Genomic DNA, 24,577 nt, shown 5'->3' on the forward strand with positions numbered 1-24,577 from the left:
GAAACACTATAGGACAGCCTTTACAAGAGGACCAGTATGCTGTTAGCAGGCAAAAGACTGTTACTGCAGCACTAGGTGACTTAGTACAGAACCCTGTATGTCATTTATGCAGGTGATTGGTTCTATGGGCACACTAGAAAAATGTCTTTACATACAGATAATCTTCTGAGCAAAATACTAAAAGCTGGAATGTATATTAGCTGTGCAATATGTTATTTTTCTAATGTGAGCTTGCTTTTGTTTATTTCTTAAAGAACCAGCTGCAGTTTAATAGGAATGTTCCTACACATCCCAGCAACTTGGCAGCCAGATACTCATGTCCACATGCAATTAAAATTGAAAAACTGAAACACCCCTATAATGAATTGTATCATTGTAAAGATGTGGATATTAGAGCTGGACATGATCTAAGCAGCTCTGTCTCATTTTCTGTCATATCAGAAGAGAGGCTTAGCTATGCTGTTCACCTAGCCAAAAGAGATGTAAAGCGAAGACAATTTGAAGAGCACGTGAAAGATCATCTCAGAAGCCAGCCCCACAGCTCTCACAAATGTGTCCACGGGGTGGAAAGGAAGGACTCGAAGAGTCAGGATGTCTGTCATTGCAGCCACCAGCCATCCAAAGTAGACATTTCCAGCTCAGGTGCCAAAGTTTATACATACACATCTCATCCAGGACGATCAGATCTTACTGTGCCAAATTCACCACCTACCCATGATCCAGGACTTCAGCCACAACCCAGGATAGAGGAGCACAAAAACCTGTGGGAACAGAAAAGCCTGCTAGAAGTTCAGCGACTCCGAAAGGAATTGAGCAATTGTATCCATAAAATAGAAGCAGTAACTAAAAAAGGTGAGAAAAGCTGATTTTTCATTTGATGAGATATGGTGTAGAATAATTCAAATGCATTAGTTTGGGGGAACCCTCCCCCAGCACACACATTACCAAGTTCTGCTGTGAGCTGGTTGGTTCAACCACTATAGGAGAGTTAGGCTTGGAGACTGACCTGGACCTAGGTCTCCTTTCTTTGAGTTGGCTCTGCCCACTCCCTCTCCTGACCTTGCATCTCCTAATACCTGTGTACAAAGTATTCTTTAGTATTTGCTTTTTTAATACTGAAGTGCTCCTGGCAAAATTATGTTTTAAGTTGCTTTAAAAGACCATAGAATATATGTATTATAGATAAACCTACTTCATATCTGACCATACGATAGAAGGGAAGAAGTATAATCATACACTATTTTCATAGAGATCAGTAATCTCAGGGTCCTTGCATTTATTTGGGAAGTAGTAGATTCAGGAGTAGAGACTAGGGTTACTATAGCCAACAAGTAGGATGTCAAGCCCAACTCTTTAGCTGGAGCATGAGGAATTGTGTAGCAAAAGGTGCTATTGGCCTATGATAATACATAGTCAAAAATTTTATTTTGCATTTAAAGATTATGTAAAATGTGAACATATAAATATATGTGTGTTAGAGAAAAATTAGTGTAAATACCTTATAAAGTACCTGTTGGTTGACACGTTGAAGTGTGGCTAGATAGGAGACAAAGAACTGAAAAGAGATGTACCAAGGCTGGGTACAAATTTATCTCCTAGTTTCTCAGAACCAGCTGCAAAGAAGCTGCCACCTGTTGCAGACCAGCAACATCTAAAACAGAAAAATGCAGCTGCCTGAGAAAACCAACTTACACATACACAGCCAGTCTTCCTATAGAGCATGTTGTATGATTGAGCATCATGGGTGGGTCAGAATATCACCACAGAACACCCCAGAAGTATTGTGGTTTGTGTCATGGTATCCATTAGTGTCAGTCTGTGGTATGATCCCACCAGATACTTTAAGTAGAAACTAGGCTACCAGGGAACAAAGCTCCCAGGTCTCCTGCTCCGGCTGTCTGGCCTAAGTCCAAGACCTTTAGAACTGAGCTTTGGAAGCTGACCTGGTTTACTTTGTTTATGTAAATTTTTAATGGATCATCAGTATTTGATAACTATAATAACAATGTCCTGACTGGGGTGGATGACTAAAAAGACATGTGAATATGTAGCTTCAGTTTTTGCATTCAGTAGCTGTGCTTCCCAAGCCCAGGTGGGTGTGTTGAATCACCTTCAAGGCAGAGTTAAAGCCTTGCCTAAAGCAGTTCCTGTTTCTGTTCTTACAGGTATGTGAACATGCATTTTCCCCCCACTGTGTAACCAAATAGAGGCAGCAATAATTAAGCCTTAAGTTTCCCCTGTGACTCTTGTATGTGCAACTTCTGGCTTCAAAGTTTTGCCCTTCTTAGCAGCCTAATTGCCTTATTGTTCTTGTTTGACTCTCTTTTTTAAAATCTGGTGCTGAAACTTAAACCTATGCATACTTGGTGAGTGTTGTACTGCCAAACTGTACTACACACCCTGTCCTGCAGCTGTTCAGTCCTAAAGGAACACAGAGAGGCTTTTATTAATTACAAACTGTTTGGCCTGTTAGCTCAGGCTTATTATTAAGTAGTTCTTACAACTTAAATTAACCCAGATTGTTGTCTTTGTTTAGCCACATGGCTTGGTACCTTTTCTCAGTGAGGCATTCTCATCTTGCTTCCTCTGCATCTGGGTGGCAACTGCATCTGGCCTTTCCTCTTCCCAGAGTGCTCTTTGATTGCCCCACCTATACTTCCTGCCTGGCTACTGGCCAATCAGCGTTTTATTAAACCAGTATGAGTGATAAATTTTTACAATGTACAAAAACATAATCCCACAGCATTCCTCTCTCATGTGTAACATTTTATTGAGAAAATTAAATTCAGAATATACTTACACTTGCAAAGTATTACTTCTATCAAATTGTCTGTTAAGAGTTTTGTAGAAAAATTTGTGTAAATATATTTGAAAATAGTGATCTAGAAGAAGCGTATAGATTGGATTTCCTAGTGGGTTTCCACTGGAAATGTTTTTTGCTGATCTTTAAAAAATATGGGCAGTTAGTGTGTTCAAGAGTGTGCTCCTTTACACATAGATGAAGACTTAGACTTAAAAAATCATTCAAATGATTTTAGCACTTCTATGTTAATGTGCTAGAGAAAGAATTTCTCATTTGGATTCAGGATAAGAAAGTAAAAATAATCTTACTTAGCATGAAAATTATCCAGTAAAGTTTTTTTTTTTTTTGAAAATAGAGGAAGCTTTGTGACTTTTGGCTCAGTGTAAAGGGATTTTGAGACAGTAAGAAATGCTTCACAGTGAGGTCCAGTGGGGTTTGTCTCAGTGAATTCTGATGTGCAGTACTGCTTGCCAGCATCTTCCTGTCCCTCTGTCTAAGTCAGTACACAGCTCACACTTGGGCTTAGCCTTGGCTATTGGAGGATAAATCCACTAAGATAGCCTCTTTGTTTTCTTAGTAAGACCCGAGGTCTTCAGCTATTACTCCATTAAGTTCTTAAGGTTTCTTTGAGTTTCTTTGTGTGATTTTTAACCTAGTGTGGGGAAAATACTTTCAGATAGACTAGAGGAAGTTTTGGATCCAGATGAAGAGCATCGAATCCGAGTGAGAAGACAGGAACAAGCTGTGCGTTGTGCTCGCATGCTCTACGTTCTTCAGCAGCAGGTGAGGAAGAGCTGGGGAGGTGGAGCTGATGGTCTGCATGGGGTGCTCTTAGGGACTTGGAGTTTTCCTTCTGTCACGGAAAGATGAGCCCAAAAGGCCCTGCATAAATTCTAATGGATTTTCAGGCTTAATTCCCTGAACTCACAGACAAGTAATTCACATTATTTTAACAGGTGTGTGTGTGTGTGTGTGTGTGTGTGTGTGTGTGTGTGTAATGTGCATATGATCAGGCTCCTTAAACTGTTGCTTTTGACTTTGGAGCCATAGACTACTGAATCTACCAAAAGCCATTTTTTCCTTCTGAAAAAGTGCTTGCACATGTGCACCTGAGTCTTAGAGACACTTTTCCATGTGTCTTAGAAAATACCATGGGTTATTCTTCAGTTCGTGCTAGAGAGTGAAGACTGTTGGCTTTCAGGAAGTATTTAACCGTTGATAAACAGGTGTTTGCACTGGATTTTTTTTTCCTGTGTGTGTCTGTGAAAGATATTTTTTTAAAATTTAACATTAATTCTGTTTTTTTTTTTCCAGGGAGGGTTTCTCTGTTTAGCTCTGGCTGTCCTTGAACTTGCTCTGTAGACCAAGCTGGCCTAGAACTCACAGAGATCCTCCTGCCTCTGCCTCTCAAGTGCTGGGATTAAAGTTGTGCACCACCACCACCTGGCAACTTTTTATTTGTTAATAAAACTTTAAATCTTTTCTGGTCAAGTTACCTGTTGGTTTTTATAGCTTGAACCAAAAGCTATACTTTTGTTATTTTGTTTAAAGGCAAATGACATAGTTAAATTGTCTTGTGTATTCTTTTTGAATCCTATGTTGGTTCTTGTTCTACACCATTGCCACAGAGATTGTTCTAGACAGGTGCTATACCACGGACCATATATTTCTAGCTGAGATTGTTCTGAAACATGAATCTACCATGTCAGATTTTTACTTAAAGACTTTAGTGTTGCCTGATAACCTCCCAACCCACCCCCAGTGTGTATGTGTATATATTGTGTGTGAAAGAGCCTTACTGTGTAACTCTGGCTGACTTAGAACTCAGATAACCTCCTCTTTCTGCCTCCTAGTGCTGAGATCAAAGATATATGTCTCTACACCCAGCAGAAAGCAAAACTCTTTAGTGTAGCACTTAAGACTTAGTGAGTTTGCCCTTCTGCTATTCATGTTTAGTTCTCCTTACACTGGGAACCTGAGGATAGCTCTATTAGCCATTTTGAACTAGAAACCAGTCAGTGTTTTGGGAGTGTAGGTAATGAATGAGAAGCCTTTTCTTATTTTTATGTGATTTAAGTTAATATTTGGTTATATATGGACAAAATGAGTCTGTTTTTTCTATAGAAAGATCAATGGATATGTATAAAAATTTCATTTCCACCTTTTCATAAAACAGGTAAAAGAAATTCAGGAAGAATTGGATAAATTGAGTCCACATAAAATTAAACATACTAAGAAGGTATGTTATAATTCTGATGAGTGGTTATTAATAGAGTGCATTTTACAGTGTTTTATCTGTGTTTATGTACACCTGTTGGGGACTAAACTGCTAAGTGTCTTGAATGTGAAACTGCCTCCCAAGGAAAAGGATCTGAAACAGGTCACTCCTGGTATAGCGCCAGGCCACTGTATGGTCACTCCTGGTATAGCGCCAGGCCATTGTATGGTCACTCCTAGTATAGAGACAGGCCACTGTTTGGTCACTCCTGGTATAGCGCCAGGCCACTGTATGGTCACTCCTGGTATAGCGCCAGGCCACTGTATGGTCACTCCTGGTATAGCGCCAGGCCACTGTATGGTCACTCCTGGTATAGAGACAGGCCACTGTTTGGTCACTCCTAGTATAGAGACAGGCCACTGTTTGGTCACTCCTGGTATAAAGACAGGTCAGGTCACTCCTGGTATAGCAACAGGTCACTGTATGGTCATCTGCTCAGGAACCCCAAGACCAAGTTCTCAACACAAAGGATATTTATTTGCCCCAGAGAGACTGAGGGCATGGAATAAGAGACTAAGACAGGAGATAGAGGATGAGGAAGAAGGAGAAGGGTACAAGGGAATGGGGGAAAGGGATATTTGCCCTGGAAGACAAAGAACTGCCTCTGGATAGAGAGGAGACAGACGTGGCCCATAGGCAAATGGCAGTTTATAAAGGTGAAATGGGAAACCCCGTGTTAGAATGAGGTGCATAATTTTAATTGGGCATGTTATTTAAGTGAACTAAAGGGGGCTTTTGATTCCTGGACCTCAGTACTTTGGTAGCTGAACCTTGGTACTCAGCCTCAGGAGAAGAAAGTGGCCAAATAATGGAGTAGATTTTGGTGGTTAGCTTTAGGAATGTAATTTAATAGTTTTTTTAAGCAAGGCAGAAGGGATGGGGGAGAAGGGCAAGTCCTGCCAGAGCCATGCTCACCATGCTCGAGCTGGCCAGAGTCCCTTCACAGACAACAGGAAAGAAAAGATCCTGTTTCTAGAGAACTTGAAGTTGTTTTTACTGTTATTATTTAATTTTTTGAGACATGATTTCTAGCTTTGGAGCCTGTTCTGGAACTTGCTCTGTAGGCTAGGCTGGCCTCAAATTCACAGAGAGCCATCTGCCTGCCTCTGCCTCCTGAGTGCTGGGATTTAAGGTGTGTGCTATCATCACTCAGTGAACTTGAGGTTTTTAAATTCACTTCTCATTGGGAAAGGTTTTTACAACAGGGAGCACTTTGTATAGCAGATTGACTCCAGATATTTTTTTAATTTATTTATTTTACATCCTGGCCATAGTTTCCCCTCCCTCTTCTCCCAGCCTCTTTCCCCTACTTCTTTTTTGTCCCCAATTCCACTTCTCCATTTTGATTCAGAAAAAGGCAGACCTCCTATAGACATCAACGAAATATGGCATATCAAGTTTGCAGTCAGACTAAGCACCTCCCTTGTATTAAGGCTGGGCAAGGCTACCCAATATGAAGACTAGGGTCCCAAAAAACAGCAAAAGAGTCAAAGATAGTGCCTGCTCCCACTATTATGGATCCTACAAGAAGACCAAGCTACACACTGTCACATACATTCAGAGGGCCTAGGTCAGTCCCATGCAGGTTCCCTGGTGGTCAGTTCAGTCTCTGTGGGCTCCGATGAGCCCAGGTTACTTGATTCTGTGAGTTTTCTTGTGATGTCCTTGATCCCTTAGGCTCCTACAGACCTTCCTCCCTCTCTTCAGCAAGATTCCCTGAGTTTGGCCTAATGTTTGGCTATGGGATTCTAAATCTGTTTCCATCAATTGCTGGATGAAGCCTCTCTGATGACAGCTGGGCTAGGCACCAATCTATGAGTACAGTGGAATATTGTTAGGCATCATTACATTGACTTTTTTTTCCACAGTCGTGCTTAGTTATCCTAGGTCTCTGGGCCATTCAGCTTCTGGGTCCTGGTGCTCCAGGCAGTGTCAGGGGTGATCTCACTCTTATTGATTGGGTCTGAGGCTGAACAAATTATTGACTGGCCACTCCCACAATCTCTGCACCACCCTTACCCCAACACATCCTATAGGTAGGAGAGACAGTAGGTCAAAGGTTATGTGGCTGGGTTAGTGTACCAGTCCCTCCATCAGAAGTCTTGTCTGGTCACAGGAGATGGTCAGTTCAGGCTACTGTCCCTTATTGCTAGGACTCCAGATATTTTTAAAGGTTTCTGTGGTGTTAGGAAGTCAAAACCTGAAATAACCTCTCGCTTTTTGTTTGTTGCCAGTCGTGGGCAATGTCTAGGCTGGCAGCTGCTCATCGAGGAGCCATCCGGGCCTTACAGATGTTTGTCACTCAGTTTACTGACCGAGGAGAGCACCCAGTTCCTGCTCGGTGTAAGGAACTGGGCAGCCTTATTCGTCAGCTTTCGCTGTGTTCTGCCAAGCTGGATACTGATCCTTCTGTGCCAGATGTGGTCATAGACATCTTGCAGCAAATCGAGGTATGAAATAGACTACAGTTTTTGTTAGGAAGAGTGTTGTTTCAAGGCAGGGAAATAATACTGAATCTCTTTAGGTCCAGTCAATGAGAATACAAGACAAAACTGCTGCCTGGTAACTTGATACTTTTCAGAGAACATAAGTTTGCATTTTTATTATTTTTACACATTTTATTATTTTTCTCTTCTTTGATATAGGCATGATATGATATGTCAAAGAACACATACTGTGGCACACATGCCCACACATCATCTATACTCAGAGTAATGAAAGAGTAAAAAGGAAAGGAAAATGGCAAGAAATTCTCAGATTAGTACTTACTTACCAATATTTGACCTAGATAGCTTCTAGGAAAGAAACACTTAGGATACATGCAAGTGAGAGCCTCAGGATCTGGGATGACTGGAGACATCTGACATTCCTCAAATGGTGTGTTCTAGTCAGGAAGGGACAGTCTTCTTCCTTCTCATTAGTAACAAAGACAGCATTAACAATGAGCTCTAGTTTTATAGTTTCATAGGTTTGTGGAGCCCTGCAACACAATGTAGCCTTTCACTCTTCCCGCAGTACCCTGCCTTGCAGATGCATTTGTTACTACTAATTTATATTGTTGCTGTTTCTGGCTTGCAAGTGCATTTGCTATTACTAACTTACATTGTTGCTGTTTCTAAAGCAAAGGTCAGAGTGTGCTCTTGAGGGCAGGAACTAACAAGCCACCTATGCCAGTGTTACTTCTGTCCTGCATTTTCATCCAAAAAATAGGAAAAGATAGATTTATTAATAAGCTGTTGGCCCTTGTGGAAGAGTGGCATAGTAGGGAGAATTCCGTCTACCACTAACTGGCTCTGGTGGTCATTAAATCATGTTTTGCTATTGCAGTCCTGTTTAGCAGATGTCTGTGATGAACTTTGGTTACATCTGTGTAGACACGGCGCTCTATCAGGAGTGTAAAAGTCAAGGGCAGGTCTTAGAACTTTGACAGCACATCATTCCGTGTCATTCACGCTCTTTCAGCTTACCTACGTGACACATTACTGAACAAAATAATTTCATTTAGAGGACCTGTCTTCCAAACCCCAGAAAGGATCTCAAGAGGTTGCCCCATCTCCTGAGCAAGAGCACCTGGAACAGTGTATCTCAAGCATAATGTAGATCTCCTCTAGTTTTGAAAATATTCAGCAATGTAGGAAATTAAATTCTTGTTGATTCCTTGCCTGCCTTACTATCTTGTTTCCGTATGATCCTGCGAATTCACCCTCCCTGACTGTGCTCTGTTGACTTTAATTGTACTGACCAGTACTGCCTGGGTGTGCCTTAGAGACATGCACCTGCCATTACTGCCATAGACAGACACTGGACTGCTAAGTTCTGTTAGTTTATGGAAATGTATGTTCAGTACAGTGTGTTTACCCACGTAAAGCACTGCTTGAGTTTATGGGATTTTGTTGAAAATGAACACATACAGCTGTGTTTGAAGACTGGTTAGTTTCCAAAGTGATGATTCTGAATTTTAAGGTTAGGGCACCTATTAAAAATAGTCATACTTGCCAGGCAGTGGTGGCGCATGTCTTTAATCCCAGCACTCAGGAGGCAGAGGCAGGCGGATCTCTGTGAGTTCGAGGCCAACCTAGTCTACAAGAGCTAATTCCAGGACAGGCATTGAAGCTACAGAGAAACCTTGTCTTGGAAAAAAAAAAATAGTCATACTCAGAACATCTTTGCTGTTGATTTAAATGAGCTAAACTAGTAAAAGAACTTGTAAAAGTTATTTTTATAAGTTGATCACTTGTTGAAATAATACTGATTTTAAATTAAATGAAACACCTTGTTAACCACTAGAGATAGCCAGGTGTTATTTTCAATGTTATGACTAAAGTCTTACTTTAGTGAGATAAACTAATAGAATAATGACTGTTTTCATGACAGGCTTTGGAGTCTCTCCTGGAAAAGAAACTGTCACCTAAAAAGGTAAAGAAATGTTTCACAGAAGTGTGGAGCAGATTCCCTGTTGGTAGCCAAAGAATCGTAGAGAAAGGGCCAACTATACTGCCCAAGAATGAGAGGAGACCCTTGGTCACAAAGGAGACATTTCCACAGGAATTCAGTCGACCTTCTGTGGCAAAGAGGCTCCTTGATGGTATGTGTCTCAAATGTTACTCTGTAAGAGTGGCTGCAACAGTTACTGGGGGAGGGGTATGGAGGAGGGATGGGGGGAGGTGTTAGAATTTGTGGCTCTGTCCATGAGAACTGCCTTGCAGCTAGGATCAGGAAGTAGCAGCAAGTACATGTCCTAGGACTGGAGGCTGGAATATGCTGCCCCAGAAGACTGTGAGCAAGTCAGATCCCTTTGCTCTATCATGGTGCCACACTGATTGTATTGTACTAACTGGTGTGTGTTGTGTATTTCTGGATCCTCATCCTAGGAAACGGATTATTAGGTTGTGTGGTATGCACATTTGAGCAGATGCTGCCAATTTACCCCTTAAAAGTAGGTATATGATCATGTTTTAATGAGCAGTATTTTATATAAGAAGATCTGAATTTTTCCAGCTTCAGTGGGGAATTACCCCCCCACACGCCCCACCGAGACAGGGTTTTCTGTGTAGTCTTGGCTCTCATGGAACTCACTCTGTAGACCAGGTATCTTACAGTTGCATGTTGTAGTTCTGTCCTCTTGAGGGCTGTTCATGGCTTCCTTACCCATGCTTATTTCTTCTGTGCTGATTTTCCCTTTTGTATTCTTTATCCTTCTCTTTGTTGAGTTCCACTTCTTTTACTTATGAATATAAAAGTTCTGTGGATAGTGTAGCTATTGATCTTACTCATATTTTAATACTTGACAACTGATTTTCCTTTGTTATTATTCAAAACTTTGCTGGTCATTGCTCACTCTGAGAAACTGAGAGTGAGCTTCTTGTGTGTGGGAGTGCTGCTGGCAGTGTGTCAGCTTGTGGGGAAGAGGCGGCTATGCACTGTGATCACTTCTTGTGGCCTTTTTTCTAGACCTTCAGTCCAGTGGAGAGGCCTCTATATAGGGGTTTATAAATTCCCTAGTTTCCACTGCTGTTGTGAATGACATTTTTTGTTAATTAAGAAATTGGCTGTCACGACTTGAAGGGAAGCTCCTGGGTTTGTGTATTGGCCTCATATCTGGCAGTGCCTTGAAGTCTATTGTGATCCTGTGTCTTATTAGGCCTGCACAGCTGGGGACTTCTGAAACCGCTTGCCTTATTATAGTCTAGAGAGCGAGCCTTTGCACATCAGCAAGTTGCAGCACCTCTGAGCTACACAGCCAGCAGAGGGCATCCCCCAAGCCCTGAGGTAGAGCCATCCTGCTGAGCCTTATAACTGAGGCTGACCTGTAACTTTGCAAACCTCATGTCGTAGGCTTCTTGGTGCTAGGATTACAGGTATGAGCCACAATATCCTGCTAAGGGATGTGCTTGGTAATTAATTGTAACATTTAAATTTTCCAATATTTAAAGTTCCCAAGGACCCAATAGCAATGTGTGTTATAAGTTGATGCTTCAGATTTGATGAAATAAAGGTTTTGTTGCTTATTTTTTTTGTCATTTTCCAGATAGTTGAGATAACCTATAAACATGGGTAAAACCAGTAAATTAATTTTTCTTTCTAAAAAAAAGTTCTATTTTGGGACTGGAGAGATGACTCCATAGTTAAGAGCACTGGCTGCTCTCCCAAAGGACCCAGGTTCAATTCCTAGTACCCACATGACAGCTCACAACTGTCTATAAACTTCAGTTCCAGAGCTGACATCCTCATGCAGACAAACATGCAAACAATACACCAATGTACATAAAATGAAAATAATTTTTTAAAAGTTCTATAGTATTTATAATTATAGTTAGAGAGAAGGGAGGGGTGTTAGGTATATGTGTAGGTCAGAGGACAACTTTGAGGGATCAGTTCTCTTCATCTGCCGTGGGTTCCAAGGATTGAACTCAGGTTGTCGGTTCACAGTAAGTCCTTTTTATCCTCTGAGCCATCTTCCTGGCCCTTGTCTTCATTTTTTAAATTGAAGTAGAACATATAGATAGAGAAGTGTACAAGGTGTCAGCTCACTGCTGACGTAATACCAGGAAAGAGACTGCATGTACTTTATAAACTGCACTAAGAACAAAGCGACTGTAACTCAGAAATGCCCTTCACCCTCCTCCCTCACTCTGTCTCTTGTATATTTCTGATTCTTAAAAAGATCTCATTTTTGTTTTTGATTGTGTACGTACAGTTCCCATAGAGAAGTGACAGTGGACCCCTAGAGCTGGAGTGAGTGGCCTGGTATGGGTCTGAGTGAGCACATGCTCCTACCTTTTGAGCTATCTCTAGCACAGAAGTTAATTTTTTTTTTTTGAGACAGAATCTCACTGTATAGACCAGTTTGTCTTGAGCTCACAGAGATCCACCTGCCTCTGCTCCCTGAGTGTGCACCACCACTCTAGACTGTTATTGCTGTTTCTTTTTTAACACTGTCGTAGATCTCTATATTTAACCTTAGATTTACTGAGAGTAATGGCATGTTGAATTTCTTTTGAAATGCTCCATTTATTTCCTCACCTAAAGAATCTTAGGAAACCTGTTCTGTCTGCATGGTGGGACTCAGGTGGTGTTGTAGCAAACATGAGGCATGGTAACAGCCACATTGTCACCTTTGCTGTGGAGTGAAGCTTGCCTATAGGTAGCTGGTTTGCAAGTTTCGTGCATTTGCTCCTGGAGAGCAATGTAGTAATCTTTAGTATTATTTTTCTTGTTCTTATGATCTTTCAGAAGGTCATGTTTTTCTTTCTGTTTTAGATACCTCTTCCTCTTCCTAATTCTTCATTCTAATTTCCTGGATTCCTCTTCCCTACCCTGTACCTCTAAAATGTCACAGGGAGCCCCAAGGGAGGGAAACTGCCTCTGTGTCATTTGGTATTTATGATTGGGCCTGATTGGATCAACTACCTTGTGATTTAAGAATTGTTGACTGGTGCGGTTCTGAGAGGCTGTGCCTACTGATTGCATTAGTATACTGTGTGAGGATGTAAGGAGCTGTAAGGCTGGTGGCTGCCGCTCTGCTGGCAGCAGTGTCTTCAGACTCAGCTCCCCAGGAATTTGCGCTGCATTTGCCATCTGATTGATGCCATTCATAACTGAAAAGGTGTCAGGACCCAGCAGCCAGCGTTGCTTCAATAGATGTAATCTCGGAGGTTCCTGAGCTGCAGCCTCGCAGTCAATCCTGGCGTTCTTCTGCTCTGGTTTATGTTCCTTTTGAGAACATCTGAGGAAAGCAGTGCTTGGGGGAGTCCAGGTCCTGACTTACTGCTGCTAAGGAAGAATTTGAATAAGCTTTCCTTTGGCTCTTAAATATTCTAAACAGAAAGGAATGAAAATAATACCATGTATTTACTATGCAGTTTTAAATATTTTAGTCTGAAATTTTTTTTTTCAAAAATCATGACAAGTTCTGTTAAAGCCCCTTAAGTATTTCCCTCATACCGTTAGGACCCTGTCCTGTTTTTATGTCTGAGCTGCTCATGTATGTGTCCATAATATATTGCTTCTCACATGTATTATACATGTATGTATCGTATGATACATACAGTATGTATCAGCCTATAGTCTGCTTCCCTCTTATTTAAATTAGTAGACTTGTTCATATTAATAGGTGAAATCTATTTTTTCCCAATTGAAACTCCGGGCCTTACATAGCAGGAAAGCTAAATTCCCCAGTTCAGAGAATTCTAACTTTCTTAAGTATTGTGTGGGTTTCCCTTGTATAAATAAACCATAGATAATTTTTCATCTCTTCAGACTTATTAATGAGCACTTGGGTTGTTCTCAATTTCTGTCATAGATCTGTGTATGTGATGTAAGGTCTCACTGTGTTGACAGGATGGCCCAGAATTCCTGAGTAGCTGAGAGTATACACAGATGCCACGATGCCACTGTGCTGGCTGCTTCTGCTTTCAGAAACAGTGACAGGGTGAAGTAAAAGCCTGTGCCTCTCCCCTTTGTGTTCATATATGCGAGTTCCCTGGGCCGAGTGTGCCTGTGTTGCAGCTGCTGCACTGCAAATCCTCAGCCACCCTTCAGAGGAGTTAACCAGTTGACTCCTGTGCTAGTGGCTTCTGGGTTCCCTCACTCCTCATTTATGTTTGGATCATATTTGCATTTTCCCAGACTAATGGCTGCGAATGCTAGCTTATGCCTCAATTTTCCTGATTACTAAATGAAGTTTGTTGTTTTTTCATGCTTTTATTGGCCACTTGTTTTTTGCATAAATTGTAGTCTCTATACTTGTTAACATTCTCTGTTGGACTGCTTATTTCCTTCCTATCATTGGAGCATTGATCCCAGGTTAATTATATATATTTCAGGGGTCTCTTTCTAAATTTGACTGATTTGTTATGGTGACTTTTGATCAAAAGCTGTAGTTCAGTGTAAATAAGCCCTAATAAGGCAACATCATACTTGAGCTTAAGAAAGTCTTTTCTGTCCTGATGATGTGATGATATTCTCAGAGAATAAAAAACCACTCCCTTTAGGACTGTGATGCTGTGACCCTTTAATACAGCTTCCCATGTTGTGGTGCCCCCAGTCATAAAATTATTTTGTTGTACTTAATAACTGTAATTTTGCTACTGTTATGAATCCTAATATAAATATCTGATATTCAGGATATTCGATATGTGACCCACTCCAACCCACAGGTTGAGAACCACTGTGTAGTAGGAGCTGCGGGCCACTTTTTGCCACCCAATTCCCAGCCGCCTCGCTAGCTTATGCCCCAAAATAACAACACATTCATTTAAACACTGCTTGGCCCATTAACTCTAGCCCTTACAGGCTAATTCTCATATCCCGGAACCCATCTCTAATAATCTGTGTAGCATCAGTCTTACTGGGAAGATTCTAGCCTACGTCCATGCTGGGTCAGAGTTCATTGCATCTGCCTCAGAGAGCAGAGCTATCGCGTCTGCCTGGGAGAGGGGAGCATGGCGTCTCTGAGCTCACTTCCTCTTCATCCCAGCATTTTGTTATGTTTACTCCACCCACCTATGTTTTAACCTATGAGGGCCAAGCAGTTTATTTATTACTTAACCAATGACCTTCCTCCATCACCACTGCTTTAGGATTTCATGCTTTTGTGAGCTGCTGTTCAGGGGCCTTCTACTCTGATATTTGATATGTGGACAGTATCAAATCTTTAGGTCATACCTGCTGATCTGTAGCTCCTATCCTGTGCCATTGGTTCCTATGTTCCCTCCACATTGCTTTGACCATTGCAGCTCCTGCTAAGGTTCTGATCTCTGGTCAAGAAAGGCCCCACCTCTACTTCAATCCCCATTTTGTTGTTACTATTCAAATTTTCTTTTCTTTCTTTTTTTTTTTTTTTTTTTTATTTTCGAGACAGGGTTTCTCTGTAGCTTTGGAGCTTGTCCTGGAACTAGCTCTTGTAGACCAGGCTGGCCTCGAACTCACAAAGATCCGCCTGCCTCTGCCTCCAGGCTTTTACACTTCGCATGAATGTTTAAAATTAGATTTATTATTTTATGTGTGAATGTTTTGCCTGCATGTACATATGTGTACCATGTGCATGCCTGGTGCCCTCAGAAGTCAGAAGAAGGCATGGATTCCCAGGAACTGGAATTACGAATTGTTGTGAATCATTCTGTTGGTACTGGGAACCTAACCTGGGCCTTCTAAAAGAACAAGTGCTCTTAAATGCTAAGCCGTCCCTTCAGTCCCTTCACACAGATTTTAGGATCAATATATTTAGGTTTCATCTGTTTGCTTTGTGTTTTGGTAGTCTTACCATTGTAGCTCTGGCTGACTTGGGACTTGCTGTGTTGTCCTGACTCACCTCAAACTCAAAGAGATCCCACCTGCCTTTGCCTCCTAAGTGCTGGGAATAAAGGTGTGTGCCACCGCACCCAACTAGATCAGTCTGTTTAGACACACACATACACACGCACACACACACATTATACTTTGATATAAATTTGAAATTATAGATCTCTTAGTGGAGAATTGACATCTTTACAATGTTCAAGTCTGTAAATAAAAACTTGATTCAGATTTTCATTTGTATCATTTCAACAGCCAGGTACATAGCCCAACACTACAAAAATAAATAAAATAAAAGCTTTGAAATGTTTTGTATGAAATTCCTATGAGCTTCTCGTTAGGTTTCCTCCTCATTTTCTTGGTGTTCTTGTATTTGTATATCTGTGTTTGCTGTTGCTTGTTCCAGAACTGGAACCCAGGGCCTCACTCATGCTGACACTCTGGCACTGAGCCATCACCCAGCCCCACCTCAGTCTTTGTTAATGTTAATGGGATATTGTTCCTATTACGTTTCCTGAGTAGTTTATTCTGTGACTTTTGTATGTTGCTCTTATGTATAGAAACTTGACTGAGAAGTCTCATTAATAAGAGTTAGTCTGTATTCCAATTTTCCTGAATTGTCTATATAAACCTTTCTCTCATTTAAAAAAAAGGTTTATTTTATTTTCTTTTTTATTGCAATGGGATACCATGTATGCAGAATACACTTCATACTATATTCGATATCAAATTAGCTTTCAAAGATGTCGAGTAGGGAAAGAAATTTTCAAGTGTTTTCATTTTTAAAAGTTTTTAATCTGAGGAAGAGAGATGGCGTAGTGGTTAAGAGCACTAGCTGCTCTTCCAGAGGACCTGGGTTTGATTCCCAGCAACCACATGGGCACTCACAGCTGTCTTTAACTCCAGTTCCAGATCTGAGGGTACCAGGCATACATATGCATGCACAGACATATTTGTAAGCAAAACACTCATCCACATAAAATAAATAAATCTACAAAAATAAAGTGTTTTATCATTCATTTGTATGTATATTTGTGCACCTTTACACGTAGTGCTCATGGAGTTTAGAAAGTAGCATTGGAAGCCCTGGAACTGAGGTTATGCATGATTGTGAACCACTGTGTGGCTGCTGGGAACTGAACCCAAGTCCTGTACAAGAGCATTAAGTGCTTTTAGACACTGAGCCATCTCTGGCTCCAATATTTCCATTTTAGAAATACAATGTCTTAGTTAAGGTTACTATTGCTGGGATTGAAACACCATGACCAAAGCAACTTGGGGAGCAACTTTCTCATAGTTCCACTTAACAGTTCATCATGAAAAGCCCTGAGGGTAAGAAATACAGGGCAAGAATCTGGAGGCAGGAGCTGATACAGAGGCCAGGGAGGAGTGCTGCTTACTCGTTTGCTCATCATGGCTTGCTCAGCCTGCTTTCTTATAGAACCCAGGCCCACCAACCTAGGAATAGCACCACCCACAATGGGCTGGACTGTCCCTCATTAATCACTAATTAAGAAATACCCTACAGCTGGACCTTATGAAGATATTTTCTTTCAGTTGAGGTTCCCTCCTTTTGAATGACTCTAGTTTGTGTCAAGTTAACATAAATCTAGTCAGCACAATTTGGCAACCCAGTGAAAATATGATTACAATCAGCAGGGAGCCAGTTTGGGGAGTATTTTATAGTCAAGAGGCCCTTGAGAGGCCAACCTGGGTAGGAGCAAGACATATTGCAGAATTAGGACCATAGATAAGAACTGGAAATCAGTAAATATGGGTCCTGACATTGAGGGGGCTCCAGCCATGGTGCTTGGGCATTGGTAATTTCAACTTTGGTGGTACTGGTAAGGGAGGCAGCCAGTTGCTGTAGGATAATGCTCTTGTACACTGTAAAGATTTGTTACTTGTATTAGTTTAATAAAACGCTTATTGACCAGTAGCCAGGCAGGAACTATAGGCAGAGCAACCAGACTAAGAAAATTCTGGGAAAGGCAGAGAATCAGTCATCAGCCAGATGCAGAGGAAGCAAGATGAGAATGCTTTACAGAGAAAAGGTACCAAACCATGTGGCTAAGCATAGACAAGAATTATAGGTTAATTTAAGTTGTAAGAGCTAGTTAGTAATAGGCCTGAACTGATAGGCACACAGTTTTATTTTAGTTTTTTATTCTTTTAAAGTGTTTTTTCATATTTATTTATTAAATATTTTTTAAATATTACTTATACTGTATACAATATTCTGTCTGTGTATATGCCTGCAGGCCAGAAGAGGGCACCAGACCTCATTACAGATGGTTGTGAGCCACCATGTGGTTGCCGGGAATTGAACTCAGGACAATTAAGGCAGTGCTCTTAACTGCTGAGCCATCTCTCCAGCCCTGGCAAACAGATTTAATATAAACCTCTGTGTGTTTGTTTGGTACTGAACAGCTGCGGGACCAGGCAGGATAAAAATTCTGTCTATAGACGGTGTGGCAGCAGAGCTCCCTGCTTTTCACAGAGCTAGGCTGGCGGTGACAGCCTCTGTGCTATCCACTCATTCTGCTTGTGTGGCTAAGTAGAAATTTCTCCTGAAATCTCTAGATGTCTGCCAGCCTGATGTGGAGCTTCCAGTGACTCAAAGGTTGGAGAGTGAACTTGGTGTGGTAGACGAGGACACTCTTCCAGAAGCCCCTTTTATATCGGACCACGGTTCAGGCATCAAGGATGAAACACTAACTCCAGCAAAAACACGATCAGTGAGAAAGAAGACTGCAATGGAGCACGTGCCATTTAGGAAGAAAGACACTTCGGAGTCAGCCAGACTACAGCAGGTGTGAAGCCTTTCCTTTCCTGTGACCCATTTATATGCATCTGATGTTTTCCAAGGCCCTACAAGCTACTAAAGGGTAGGACCAGCATTTGTTTGGGGGCAGATGGTTGCCTCAACTCTGGGTCCAGCAATCTAAGTCGGCTTACTTAAGTCCAGGTTTTGCTTTTTATTTTAACAAAAGCCAGTTTGTAATGGTAGTATAGGGTATAGCATTCCATCCTTCCCTGATTCAGGAAGATCCTAATCTATTCAATACCATCATCATAATTAGAAAGCTTGTCTTAAAATTCAATATTTGAGGGGCTGGAGATATGGTTCAGAGGTTAAGAGCACTGCCTGCTCTTCCACAGGTCCTGAGTTCAATTCCCAGCAACCACATGGTGGCTCACAACCATCTGTAATGAGGTCTGGTGCCCTCTTCTGACCTGCAGGCATACAAGCAGACAGAATACTGTATATTTAATAAAAAAAATTCAATATTTGAAAGTGCGAGAGTTGAGAGGATTTAGATTCTGTTATGAGTGGTCAGTGGGAATGCTGTTCCACTGATGGCTCAGTGGTTTTAAGAGTACTTGCTGCCTTTCTAGAAGACGCACATGGTGGGTAAGTGCTTTTTAGTATGACTTTGGGAACTAGCTGGGTAGTTAGAGCGTGTGGCCTGAAACTACCTTATATTTTAGACTTCTGTCCAAAACTTCCTTACAATTCTGATGGCTCAGTGGTTAGCACTCATTGCTCTTCCAGACCTAGGTTTGATTCCAAGCAGTCACATGGTAGCCCACAACCATCTGTAACTCCAATTACAGGATATCTAGTGTCCTCTTCTTGTCTCCATAGGCACTAGGCATATACGTATAGTACACAGATATACATGCAGGCAAAACATCCATACACATACAATTAATTAACTAATAAAAAAATTTGACAGCAACAACACAAAGCTTCCTATGGTCCTACAGTGGAAAACTGGCCAGATGAGCACCTCTGGTCCGAGTGCACTTCTGCTGTGGCTGCCATTCTAGTAGTACTATCCAGAGGCTTCTGCAGCAAGCCTGGGTGTTATCACATGACCTTGGAAAAGGAAATCTGGCAGTTTACTAGTGTTGTAGTTTCCTTTCTCTTGCTGTGGAAAAATCATCAAATTGGGAGGAAAGGGTTTTAGTTATTGTTTTGTGTGTGTGTGCACTAGTTCAAGGTAGGAAAGTGAAGGCAGGAACTGAAGCAGAGACCATGTAGGAATCCTTTTTACTGATTTGCTCCTTCCTCATGAATTCCTCAGCCTACTTCATTATACAACTTGTATGCCTACAGTGGTACTGCATACAGCAAATTGGCTTTTCATATCACTCATTAATCAAGAAAATGCCCCACAGACTTGCCTCCAAGCCAGTCTGGTGTAGGTACTTTATCATTTGAAATTCCCCCTTTGCAGAAGATTAAAACACTAATCAGCACAGCCAGTAACCAACAGGTCATGGATTGGGATCAAGTCTTTATTTCTTCCCAGATAAACTTGTAATGAGGTCACTGGGAAGTCAGGAGTGAGTCTACTTGGAGGTTCTTCTCAGCCTCATGCCTGATGGTACTTGAAATTGTGTGGTTCATTGTGGTTAGACTAAGGTTCAAAAGGTTATTTTAGCCAAGAATATTTTGCAATTTACCTGTAAACAAAAATGGACTTTTAAAAGGTGAGATTTAATTAAGGAAAAAGATAATAACTATTTCATACATATAAATGTGGAAAATGGAAAAGCCAAGGATTCCAGACCCACCCTTGCCCAGTTTTAGTTCAGTATTATCTCTATGCTTCCCACGTTTCCCTCGGAGTACTTTCTGTTAGCTTGTAGAACGAATGCAAAGAGTCACATGGAATTTCCTGGGGGTCAGAGGTTGAAGCTAGAGTGTCCTTAATACTTGTTTGTCTTTGTAATGCATGTGCGCTTCTTACAGGGACTCCACATGTCTGAAAGAAATCAACCAAACCAACCTTACAGCAAAAGCAGGTTGCAACAGACAACAGTGTCGTCCAGATTAAAAATGAACCGACAGCCTGTGAAAGACCGCAGGGCTCCTTGGATACCTCCGAACCCCACGTCTCCACCAGCCTCTCCGAAATGGTATGCAAGAATTCAAGGACTGAGTTCCCATGACTTTATTTTTCTTCCACAGATGACACACATTTAAAACAAATAATAATAGGCTTCATTCTTCCCCTTGGGCAAAAATGCTTATTTGGGTGAGTAATACATGAGTTTTTTGTCTGGAAGCCTGTTGGTTCCTTTTTGTACCTGTCAATGGAGTACCTCGATGCCCAGTGGGTATGTGTCATTGTAGGAAGGATTGTGACTGTTGCCTGCTCCGTGAATAGATTGTGCTCACCTGAGGCTGGGCATTGTATCTCTCTTATGTCTTAATGTCCAATGCCTACACATAATAGGCACTCACTTAATCTCGGCTGAGTGAATATTTTTAAATAATTTAATTCCAAGTCAAGATAGCTATGAACTCTGAGCTCATCCATATTCCCTGACTCTGCTAACATTACTGTCCTGTTACCTACACTCATCAGGACAACTGTGTGGATCTACTCTCCACAGGGATAGAGAGGAGGTACTGTTCTCAGGGGGAGCAGGGTCCAGTTTGAAGTAGGCTCACGGGAGCATGGTGGCTAAAGATAAAGGGGAGCTTGTTTGTGGGTTTGGGAATCCTTGACGGCACATTGGAAAAAGCTAGAAGGTCTAGCAGTGCTAAAGGGGAAGCAAACAGCGGGGACTTCTTATGTGCACGCCTGGTGTGACTCCATGGCAATGTGCACCCTTAGCCTTGAGAAAAAGGAAGAGGACCAGAAGCTTCTGTTCCACTGTGTCACAGCTGGGCCTTCTGACCTGACTGTGTGGGGCTTTTTGTTGTTGGTTTTGTTTAACAGCCCTGGCTGTCCTGGAACTTGCTCTGTAGACCAGGCTAGCCTTGAACTCAAAGAAATCCGCGCACCTCTGCCTCCTGAGTACTGGGATTAAAGGTGTGTGCCACCATCGCCTGACTGATTGTGTATTTTTGTTTGTTGTTGTTTGCTTTCATGAGTTTGTTCTGATTTCTTTGTTTTATACATGTCAATACAATGCACTGCTAAACAAGTACACAATATACTAGCTTCTATACCAGCAGTTCTCAACCTATGGGTCTCTACCCCTTTGGGGGTCAAATAACCCTTTCTACAGGAGTCACATATCAGTTATTCTGCATACCAGATATTTACATTGTAATGTTTAACAGTAGCAATGGAAATGATTTTAGGGTTGGGGTCACCACAGCACGAAGAACTGTATTAAGGGGTTGCAGCTTTAGGAAGGTTGGGGACCACTGCTCTAGACAGTATCATGGTGGGGGAGACATGGGGCAGATAAGACTTCCTAGATCACAGTGCTGTGTGAAACCTAACACAGACATTTAGAGGACTTGGGATATTATTAGGGACTCATATATTTAAAGCATGTTTTGTTGAAGTACATTCTATATTCTATGACAGTTTTTTTAAATTAAAATAATGACTGCTTCTTTGAGGCAAAAGAACCTTCTCCCTTTGACATTGGGCATGAGAGCTAGAGGACCTTTCCCCACCACATTCGTTCTGCCATCAGGCGCCAGGCACTGAGCTGTAGATCAGCATTGCCATGGTGCTCTTAGGATGAGTCACAAGTGGACAAATGATTGCCAACGCCATGCTTTCCATTTGGTGCAGTGCTGCATGGCTAAAGGTGAAGTCCAGCCCCAGAGATGCTGCAAAGGGACAATCTCTCCAGCAAGAGGATGCCCCCGAGGAAAGTCAGCTGGGAGGTGCTGCCGAGCAAGAAGCAACCAGGTTTGTAATGTGTATATATTACATTGTATGTATTTATATATATATGGCTCTGAAGCAAAGCCCTTGTCTTTTCTGTATCTCAAGATGATTATTTAAAACAGATTGCTAGCCGGGCGGTGGTAGCGCACGCCTTTAATCCCAGCACTCGGGAGGCAGAGGCAGGCAGATGTCTGTGAGTTCGAGACCAGCCTGGTCTATACGAGCTAGTTCCAGGACAGGCTCCAAAGCCACAGAGAAACCCTGTCTTGAAAAACCAAAAAAAAAAAAAAAAAAAAAAAACCAAAAAAAAAAAGATAAAACAGATTGCTAAACTTTTCTATTACACTCTCCAGCTTACCTCAGGCCCACCACTCTTTTATTCTTTCTTATTTCGTTCATTCGAAACTTCTATGTGTGTCATTTGCCAATTTGTAAATGGCACAGTTGTGCGCTATGTGCACGTTTTAAAAAAAGAGAAAATAAGTCAGTGGAAAATACGTGTAATTAGCTGTGATTTAAGACAGAACATGGTATGCACCCTAAGATCTGGGCAAGTCCAGAATGTGGAGTGTTTACCTTTTGCTATAGAGAATGAAGTTTCATGCAGGGAGGTAGGAACTAAACCAGGTCTTGCATGGGCAGGAATAAATGTGAGGGGTTTAATGAGAATGTTCCAAGGGAAAACAGCTTGCTCTCCATTTGTTTGGCTGAAATTACCCTGGCAGTTAGGGAAAGCAAAAGTGGAAATGGGTATTAGGGCTGGGGGGTAGCTCGGGAGTGCAGCACGGCTCCAGTGTGTGTGAAGTGCACTGTGCTCCAGTATCGCTCTGAAAAACAGAATGGGCCATTTGATAATTTGGTGATAATCACATAGCTAAGTCAGAAGAATCAAAGCTCTTTGACATACACATGCAATAAAATTGTTTAGAGTTAACTTTCCCGTTTTTTTTTAAATATTTATTTATTTATTTATTATGTATACAATATTCTGTCTGTGTGTATGCCTGCAGGCCAGAAGAGGGCACCAGACCCCATTACAGATGGTTGTGAGGCACCATGTGGTTGCTGGGAATTGAACTCAGGACCTTTGGAAGAGCAGGCAATGCTCTTAACTTCTGAGCCATCTCTCCAGCCCATTTTTTTTTAAATATGTTTTTTTTTAAAGATTTATTTATTTATTTATTATGTATACAACATTCTGCCTCGATGTATGCCCGCAGGCCAGAGGAGGGCGCCAGATCTCAGTACAGATGGTTGTGAGCCCCCATGTGGTTGCTGGGAATTGAACTCAGGACCTCTGGAAGAGCAGCCAGTGCTCTTAACCTCTGAGCCATCTCTCCAGCTCCCGTTTTGTTTTTATTTGATTTTATTATACCTTCACTGGGGTCTGTTTGTTAAACGAGTTAACTATGCTGAGAACAGTGATGGTTGGCTTTCTTGTCGGCAGCTTCTTGTGTATGTACCAATTGGGTATGACTGTCCTTTTGTAGGAATATACTGTGGATGCTTTCATGGGTATATGGAGGATACATTACTATTTGAATCCTTTCATAGAGCCAGGATTGGTGCTGGGCTGTGGGAGGGCGCTCATTTCTGCTCTGTTTCTGTGGTAGTGATACCCTGTGGCATTGAGGCATGGTTACCTTGACTCTTCTGTTAGGCTTCCTTGGCCAGATGCCGAGTCTTCCAAAAGATTGAAGGAACTAGAAGACTTGGAAGCCAAAGAAGTAGAAAGGATGCAAAAACAGAGGTAAATATTTGTTTCTGAGGTAAACAAGAAGGCAGCTTGCTCTGCATCTCACTCCTTTGACAGTGAGTCAGGATTGGTGACGTCAGCCACACTTCTGCTTCCTGGCTTGCTGCCTCCTGAAGACTGGAAAGCTACCTGTGAAGCCTGTGGGAGCGCCAAAGAGAGAAGCCCAGGAAGCTCTGACTCTACTTTAAAGAGAGTTGTCGTGCCTTTACCTCCCTCTAGGCTTGAGTGGCTTGAGGCTGAGACTTCTCGAAGAACCAAAGAGCTGGATGAACTGAAAGCTGAAGAAATGGATAGACTTCAAAAATTAAGGTATAGTTTGCCACTGGGGAGTGAGAGGGTGTGTGTTTCTAGCTGATTGATCCTTATAGTTTGAACAGCCGTCCTGGACTTTCTTGACCTCACCTCATTCAAGATGAGTAAATGAATGAAGACTGACAGAGAGTGAGTGGGTGTGCAGGTGAGTGTGAACGATGAGTGTGTAGATGCTTTGTTTCTCATGTTAGCCTGAATGTGGTCTCAGGTTTTCAGGGGAGGTTGCTCCCCCTCATTTATCCCCTTAGAGTGCTGCCACCTAACAGGCAATGAAGAAATACATTTACCATGTAGTGGGGCTGATGCCACTGCCACAGCTGGCTGACATTTCCAGCTCTAGTAATCTTCACTCTATAGTCAAATGAACAAAGCACTGATTGAAACATCTGTACATTTTATCACTATCCGTGATGGCATTTGGTCCCAGTTCAGGGCTGTGGTTCTTTCATTAGAGGCCAAGGTGACTAAAGTTAAGATTTCAG

General features: G+C 41.8%; 1 protein-coding gene across 10 annotated transcripts in view; it reads left to right on the plus strand.

Moving 5' to 3' along the window:
- Positions 1-24,577, plus strand: part of Kiaa0753 (KIAA0753 ortholog) — a 55,166-nt gene that overhangs the window by 9,331 nt on the left and 21,258 nt on the right. For 8 of the 10 annotated variants that reach the window (XR_012912350.1, XR_012912349.1, XR_012912351.1 and 5 more), the window contains exons 3-12: positions 255-852; positions 3,480-3,586; positions 4,980-5,042; positions 7,316-7,531; positions 9,456-9,666; positions 17,961-18,190; positions 20,140-20,306; positions 21,929-22,048; positions 23,688-23,777; positions 24,003-24,092. Coding sequence is in view for 6 of the 10 variants with exons in the window: in XM_075991770.1 (XP_075847885.1) it covers positions 255-852; positions 3,480-3,586; positions 4,980-5,042; positions 7,316-7,531; positions 9,456-9,666; positions 17,961-18,190; positions 20,140-20,306; positions 21,929-22,048; positions 23,688-23,777; positions 24,003-24,092 (1,892 nt within the window). In the remaining 4 variants the exon portion in view is untranslated. The remainder of the gene's footprint in view (positions 1-254; positions 853-3,479; positions 3,587-4,979; positions 5,043-7,315; positions 7,532-9,455; positions 9,667-17,960; positions 18,191-20,139; positions 20,307-21,928; positions 22,049-23,687; positions 23,778-24,002; positions 24,093-24,577) is intronic. The other 2 variants (XM_075991774.1, XM_075991775.1) reach the window with 1 other exon arrangement.

The sequence above is a fragment of the Microtus pennsylvanicus genome, chromosome 11 (genome assembly GCF_037038515.1).
Source record: "Microtus pennsylvanicus isolate mMicPen1 chromosome 11, mMicPen1.hap1, whole genome shotgun sequence".
Taxonomy (NCBI): domain Eukaryota; kingdom Metazoa; phylum Chordata; class Mammalia; order Rodentia; family Cricetidae; genus Microtus; species Microtus pennsylvanicus.